Here is an 8281-nt window from a genome sequence, read left to right as displayed (position 1 = left end):
AGGGAGGGAGGGAGGGAGGAAGGGAGGGAGGAAGGAAGGAAGGAGTTACACAGGAAGAAGGTGGCCTGATGGAGTGGCTTACTTAGGAGAACTGTTGACTGCACATCATAGAAGTCTGGAAAACTGTCTGCAAGAAATAAGTTAGGGTTTCTATAGGAAGTGAAATGGTCTGAATATACTCTAGAATATCTTCAAACATTGGAATTTTATAGCATCACTGACTAGTGGAACCATAGTTTTTTGTTTTCATATTCTATGAAATATGAAAACAACATGGAGGATGAATTAAATCTTGAAGATTGAGAAAGATGGAGACCGACAGTGTACAGACCAGGCACGATGCCAACACATCAATGCAAAAGAAAACTATTAAGTGTCTGAACTGAGAGGGTAGCAGCAGAAAAACAGTCAGGTGACTAGCTAAAAGATGCTTAGAAAGCAGAGCACAGTATAATTTAAAAGGAAGCACATTAAAATTCAACATTGATATTACTTTGGAAATAAATACCTTCACAATAGTTACCACACATCAAAGAATACATGTCACACTTTGAATTCAATGTTTTGATATATCACCTACATTTACGAGTGCAAAACTATATTATTAATGTGACTTGATTAATTTCCTCCATACACAGCTAGAAATTGTAATGCCATAATTTTTAAATCTAAGTTTCAGAAAACAATAACTATAGTTTCCAGTAAACCTACTAGTAGTGTGGAAAATATTAAACAATATTGAAAATGCATACTACATAATATGCACTCACTCACACATACCGTGCACACACACACACACACACACACACCCCACACACACACACAAGTTGTAACTAGATTGATCAAACTGATTCTCACCAAAATTTCTCTTTTAACTTTAGTTTTTCCTTCAGCTTTTCCCGAATTTTTATCTGTTTTACTGTTTTCCTCTGAAAAACGTCTCTTGCTGGAAAAAATAAAATATATGAGTAGAGAGTCTTCTGATCTTCATGTTACAAAACAGTCGTTAGGTACAGAAGGAAAAATATCTAAGTTGTCCTGAGCTTTAGTACAAACACTTTAAAAACACCTCAAATCCCCAAAAAGACCCTTTAATTTCACCGTTATACCATTTCCTTCCACTAAATGATCTTTTTTCTCATTTCCCTTTCTTAAAAGAAATTTAAAATTCTTCAGCTTAAATTCTACCTTTTTGAAGAAGACGTTCCAGGTCCCAAATACAAATGAGCTCTACGTGTATTGCTGTGTTTTTGTATCTGAATAGTCTTCTTTTATGCAACGGTTTTTATTCTATTTTGCAATATATAAATATGTGCACATGTCCATGGTTTATTTCTGCTACTGAATTTAAGCTTTTTGAGAGTGGGGGATCCTCATTCATATCTTCATTCATTCATTCATTCACTCATCATTTAGTGTGTAATTATAGTGTTTTGGGCATGCGTTGGCTGGGCCCTGGGTATGCAGGAGTATATAATACAAACACATACCCTGCCCTCTTGTAGTTCTTGAGGCTGGTAGAAGAGACTGAAAGTCAACAAATACTTGGAGAAATAATTGTACAATTGCCAACTGTGATGGTGGTTATAAAAGACAATTACTAAGGATTATGAGAATTTAGTTTCAATTAGGGAGGGACTTTAGGAGTTCTTATCCAAGGAAAGATAATCTGAAATGTAATCTACAAGAGGAGGGGACATCAGCTGGCCAAGACTGGGAGGAACTGGCATAGGACAGGATACAGGAAAGGGCTTGTAGAGCTCGAGAAGCCGGAAGTGTCATGAGATGTCATCTAAGATATCTTCATAAATGTGATAATTTGTATGTTGTGAGATCTGCCCTTCTCCCAAGGTCATATGTCCCAGATAAAAAGATAAGATTAATCCAATTAATCTGTAAACCTGAAGTATCTAAGAGTGTTCCATCAACACTGTTACTATGGGATAATTACTTAAGAAAAACAATCAAAGTCTTGGTACCTGCTTTTACCCCTATTCTATACTAGAATTAGTTCACAAAGAGGTTCACAAAGGTCACAGGCGAATGTTAAGAAGTATGTTGTAAGTCAATATTTCAACTGGAAAATGGAATCCATTTGTCCTCAGAAATAGACAAACATCAGTAGCACCTACTCACTAGGTGGCATTATGATTTGTGGAGGACATAAAACTGCTTAAATGGTTCTCAACAATAAAGCTTCCTTTCAAAGTTATTTTTACTCATCAATCCAATCAATCTACACTTCGACCTTTTGAGTCACTTTGAAAAAACTGCTTCTATACTCACAAAATCTCAGCACACAGGGCGCATTTGTTGCCATGCATCCTGCCATCAGGGCCACGGACTGGATCACTCTCCCGTGTACAAAAAAGTCTTCCATTTCTCACTTGTTTTTCATATTCCTTGCAAAAATCCTTTGAAAAGACAATTATATTTATTTCACTTCATTTCATTTTAGGATGTTTTATTTTTTGAGACAGGATTTTGCTGTATTGCCCAGGGTGGAGTACAGGGGACTGATCATAGCTCACTGAAGTCTCTAACCTCTAGGCTCAGAGATCTTCCCACCTCAGCTTCCTAATTAATGGGACTACAGACATGCACCACTACACCCAGCTAACTTTTTTCTTTTTTGGTAGAGACTGGATCTCATCATGTTGCCCAGGCTGGTCTTGAATTACTTGGCTCAAGTAATCTTCCTGCCTTGGCCTCCCAAAGTGTTGAAATTATAGGCATGAACCACCACATCAAGTCAACACATAATTTTATTTACCATTTTTCTACTTTTTAATCTAGAAACTTTATAATAGATTTATTACCACAAAACATCAGGTCTAGAAGTTGGCAAATACATACAACATATTAATGAGAACTACTAAGAAATAGTAATTATATTGTCAACTACTTGGCACTTGTATGCATTATGTGGTATGTTTATTATAAGGTAAAAAAGAGCCTTGGAAAAAATAAGGCTGATCAAGAGTTTTCTTGGATTAAAACTGAGTATTTCTTTTTAACTTTCAAATCAGTAGGCATCCGGGGATCTCTTTCATGAGCTTCCAGCACAAACACAACAAAACACAGCAGCCAAATCCACACACACACACACACATACACAATTGTGAGAAGATGAGATGTCTAAAAGTGACTTAATATGGATCAAGTCAAGAATAATTCAACCTAGTTTGTAAGTATAAAGAAACAAGATGCTATCCAACAGTGTTACATTTACTTTAGTTGATTTTCTCTATGGATCTGTGGATAATTTTTGTGTATTCTGCCTTCTCTATCCGTGATCATTTCTGACATTGCAGAGAGAGAGTAGATCTAATTTCCTTTCACCCTCACCTTAGATGGATAGATCATCAAGACTGATACTGATTTAGAAGAGCTAAAAAAGGAGTGACTCTCCCACCCCCCAAAAAAAAAATCCAAGAAAGATTTGTTTTCAGATTTCCTGATGCTTTGGTTCAATACTTTCAGGCTACTTTCTGTGTTTTGAAAACTCTACCATGTGATGAGGGCTAAACTTTACAAAAAAAGTGATACTCTAAGCTACTCTAGGCTTGGGGATCTCTACGTCATTAAACATTTTGTGGTGGGATATAGTACTATCATATGACCTACAAAAAATCTTGGTCTATAACTTTCTTTTCAACTGTGTGACCTTCATCATTCCATTTCGGGCAAGAAAACATGGGCATAAAGAGCATGGTTAGGAGTCAAATGACCTGGGCCACTGTGCCTCTCACCCAACTGGGAGACCACAGTAAAGTCCCTTCTCCTTTGGAAATACAACGTTACTACTTCTACAATGAGGTTTTTGGAACAGATGCTCTGTAGGATCTTTTCTAGATCTAGCATTCTTTGGTTTTTTAAAAAAAAATAATTCAACTTCCATTGGGATGCTTTAACAGAGAATCCTAACTGCTTCCTATTAAGAAGATATTTATTTTTGGAGGACCAATGGATGTGCTCCAAACTTCATGTTTTGTAACAATCTAGAAATGGAGACGCAGAAGACAGTCACCTGATAATCATAGCATGGCATAAAAAATTAATGCTCAATGATTCTCATAAAAGAAACAATGATAATTTCAGTTTGTAAGTTGTGACTCATCCAAGGAGATTCTGAAGAAACACTGTGTATGCAACCTAGTGACAAGTTAATTATAGGGAACATATTGAGCCATCACAATAAAGCAGTCCTATTCACACCATCATGCCCAGTGACCCCACCAAAACAATGACCCTAGCCACAGAGAGGAAGAGGGAAGCACAGAGAGACCTGATGAAAAACAAAGGAAAACAACTCTCTGTGTTTATGAAGCAATAAAATGTTAACTATCACAGGATGACCCAAAGTTTTAGACTGAAATTTAACAACCACCACAAAAGAATTCCTTTTCAATCCTTGGCAAGTGTTGCATAAACTGTCGATGGTTCTACTTAGTTTTCCTAAATGTTAACCTTTAACACCCTATTTAGGGTGAGAGCATTGCTTCATTAAATAAGCATTATGAACTGAAGGGCTAGCTCTTGACTACCAAAAGGTGGTCTTGTTTCTTCCTTTAGGAAAACATAAGCCCTACGATCTTCAAAAAGGAGTGCGCTTGTATTCGCACAAAAGTGTGCAAGATGTAGAATCACAGTCCAACAGGAAGGTAAAATTCAGGTCATTTATCCAACCTCTTTATTTTGCTGACAAGGAAATTAAGGCCCAGGATGATTATTTACTTAGTCTCCCACACCCAGAGCATGACAAAAACCAAGGTTAAAACTCAGGTGTTCTGACTTCTCAACAAAAGGTTAGCCATTTAGCAAAGAAACTACTATCCCTCTCATTGAAAGTAGGTTATTTAAGAAATCCAGGCTGTATTACCTAAAGTGCTTATTCAAAACTTTTTATACTAGATTGAATAATTAAATTATCAAGTAATTTCAAAAAAATAATTTTAAGGACTTTTTAAAAACACAATCTAAAAATTTGTCTTTTTTTTTTTAAGCAGAACCAAAACCTTTATAAGTGCAGGTTTTTCTGAACAGAATCATCACAATGGAAAAGTGAATACCTTCAACTTGTGTAAATTTAATTACACATAAAATGTACTAGTGGATATAGTGTTTAAAACACTCTGTCACTATTTTAAAATTATTCCTGTTTAATTTATATTATATTGCCATTTTTAAGCAATTCATTCAGAGTAAAATGGGTTTACACTAAACCAAAAAGAAGGCTGCTAGAAATTAAGCAGAATTTGGTTTGTATAAACTTTCTATCTTATACCTTCTTTTGGGGGCTGGAGGACTGGAGAAACACGGGTGGAAATTGCACATTTTGGGCCTTAGGTAGGAAATGCTGTTTTCAATCTGAATCTAATGATTAATATTCCAGGAACAGTCAATGGGGAATTTTGATATTAAGAAAATTATATAATAATAAAAGACAATGATTTTATTTCATTACTCAAAGGTTTAGGCATAAATTTGTTAATATTTATGACCACAAGAACCAAATTGTGTTGGTGAGTCATTTTACCTTTTCAGCATTTCGTCGAATTCTAGTTTCACCCTGCCGTTTGGCATTTTCAGTTTCTTTTAAACTGTTAAGAAAAGTAAACAGTTGGTCAGTTTATGACTCAATCATATTTTCAGTATCCTGAGTCCTGTGCTAAACACTTTCATACCCTCTGCTACGACTTGCTGAAAATGATCCACTTAGGAGAGACAAGCATTTCCCTGTCTTCAATGCCTGAGCCAGAGAAATTGACAAAGATAAGAAAAGGCAGAAAGACAGCAATAGTGGATCTGGGAAACTTGCTTTCTGTAAATTAGCTTTCTTGCCTATAGTAAGAAAGGGTGTGAAACTGATTCACTGACAGTCAATTAGAAACTTTGTTCTGTAAAACTGAATGGGTGTGAGTGACACCTTGATTGACAAACGGAAGATTGTCAGGAAAATTCCCTTTAACAGGCAGACCAAGAGCTTTAAAATAATGCTGTGACAAGGGTGAAACCAAACTGAGCATTTGAGGCATTGCCATCCACACCCTTGAGTATAACGTTGTATGTCTTGTAAAGTATTTGTTTGCTTTCATGTAAAAATATTAAGTTGTTAATAAAAGCTACATTTGAATTGAGCTTTAAGCCCCTTTCACATCTATCATTTGATTAGCATCTCATCCTGGAGATAGGTGTGGCTATATCAGTTCCCCAGAGGAAGAAACGAGGAGTTAGAGAGGTCAAATTCCCCTTTTCACGTAATGCATAAAAAGAAAAAAAAAAACACAGAATTAGGACAGATTTGAAACTGAGAGAACATGTCTCCTAGATAAGAAAGTGGAAATCAGGCTGATTTCCTGTCTGGAAACCAGTTATCATCACCGTTTTATAAACCTGAATGGACATGTCCTTGAATTCTACAAGGACTAACTGTAATTTTCAAAGGCAAGTGTGATGTTTACTAATTAGTAAAGTTCCAGTGATATAAATATGGCAATTTAAGGCTTGCTGGCACATGAAATAGATAATCTAAACATTGTTTAACAGCCAGAATATGAAAGACTAATTAGATCTTATCCACATCTGCCTCTTCAATGTCCAAGTACTGCCAGGCACTCAGATAAAGATTAACCCAATAGTCCTTCCTTTCCTAATGATTCGTGTTCCACCTTTTAAACTAATAAATAGATTTGGACACATGGCATTATTACTATTATTATTTTAATTAGCCTCACATTACTCAGGAAGGGTCTCTACATATGCCCAAATGAAGCAATGGATGTCAAACGACTGACCTAGATCATTCCATAAGAAAGTGCTTTCGCCGGGCGCGGTGGCTCAAGCCTGTAATCCCAGCACTTTGGGAGGCTGTGACGGGCGGATCACAAGGTCAGGAGATCGAGACCATCCTGGCTAACACGGTGAAACCCCGTCTCTACTAAAAATACAAAAAACTAGCCGGGCGAGGTGGCGGGCGTCTGTAGTCCCAGCTACTCGGGAGGCTGAGACAGGAGAATGGCGTAAACCCGGGAGGGGGAGCTTGTAGTGAGCTGAGATCCGGCCACTGCACTCCCGGGCGACACAGCAAGACTCCGTCTCAAAAAAAAAAAGAAAGAAAGTGCTTTCTAAATTTTAAAATATTGTGCCTTATAAAACACTATGCATTTTCAAATTACTGTAATTTAAAAGAAAAAGAAATAAGAGTCTTGAATTTAATAACTAACATGACCACCCCATTCTCTCCTTTTAAGAAACTTCAATCAATGATATGAAGAAAAAGAAAAGAAGCCATTCTGTGAGAAAGGCTATTTTACATTGTAAAGACAAAGAATTGCATGAAAAGGATTTTATCTCCCTGCAGAGTGATTCTCAGGGCAGCAACCAAGAGCATCATCATCAAGTCCACCAGGGGAAGATGCTACTTACAACAGCTCAGCACACATCGCACACTTATTGCCATGCGTCTTCCCATCAGGACCAAGAACAGGATCATTTTCCCTTGTGCATCCAAGTCTTCCATCTTTAACAAAGGGCCGAAAAGCACTGCATACATCCTGAAGAACAGGGAAAAGAACTGGAAAGTTACCAAGATTGTAATGCTGATAACACCGTTTTCAGAAATGTTGTAGAACTCAGTCCCGCTGACATTGCTGTGGGCCACTTAGAGCAGTACCAGCTGTGTGATGTAGCTCATGTGTAGATGTAGCTCAGTAAGAACTCTATAATTCATGTGGTTAAATAAAAGACTTTTTTACTTGTTTATTCATTTAGTTAGTAAACAGCTAACCCACTGTGTGCCAGAACTCAGACAGAGCACAGTCCTTGCCATGAACTTGCTCCCAATCTCCTAGGTGATAAAAAGAGACATTTAAAATAGCATGATGCTAAATGACTTGGTGGAAGTAACCTCAGGTGCTCTGGAAGCTTATAAAAAGGGCATCAGACCTTGAAAATTAGGAAAATCATTCACCTGGAAAAAGACAAGTGTGACACGTATGAGATCCTTTCTTCCTTCCCCTTCCCCTACCATCACAGGCTCACAAAATTGTATCATAGAAAAAAATCTATTTAGTTCAAATCTCATTTTAGGTTAAATAATTTGTCCAAGTTCTCCGAACAGGAAGTGACACTGCTAGGGTTTTAACTCAGGCTAAGTGACTGAAGTGTACTGCATATGTAGTTTCCCTTTTATTATTATTTCTTCTTCTTCTTCTTCTTCTTCTTCTTCTTCTTCTTCTTCTTCTTCTTCTTCTTCTTCTTCTTCTTCTTCTTCTTCCTC

At 36.9% G+C, this 8281-nt stretch overlaps 1 protein-coding gene across 2 annotated transcripts in view; it reads right to left on the bottom strand.

Annotated features, from left to right (window-relative positions):
- The window catches only part of SPINK5 (serine peptidase inhibitor, Kazal type 5), a 74739-nt gene that overhangs the window by 41344 nt on the left and 25114 nt on the right, over window positions 1-8281 (bottom strand). For both annotated transcript variants that reach the window (XM_011931508.1, XM_011931509.1), the window contains exons 7-10: window positions 7429-7556; window positions 5540-5603; window positions 2287-2414; window positions 859-946 (exon numbers count right to left, since the gene is read on the bottom strand). In XM_011931508.1, the coding sequence (XP_011786898.1) occupies window positions 859-946; window positions 2287-2414; window positions 5540-5603; window positions 7429-7556 (408 nt within the window). The remainder of the gene's footprint in view (window positions 1-858; window positions 947-2286; window positions 2415-5539; window positions 5604-7428; window positions 7557-8281) is intronic.

This window comes from Colobus angolensis, unplaced genomic scaffold (assembly GCF_000951035.1).
Source record: "Colobus angolensis palliatus isolate OR3802 unplaced genomic scaffold, Cang.pa_1.0 Scaffold90, whole genome shotgun sequence".
NCBI classification, from domain to species: Eukaryota; Metazoa; Chordata; class Mammalia; order Primates; family Cercopithecidae; genus Colobus; species Colobus angolensis.
This window is presented reverse-complemented; position numbering and strand designations above follow the sequence as displayed.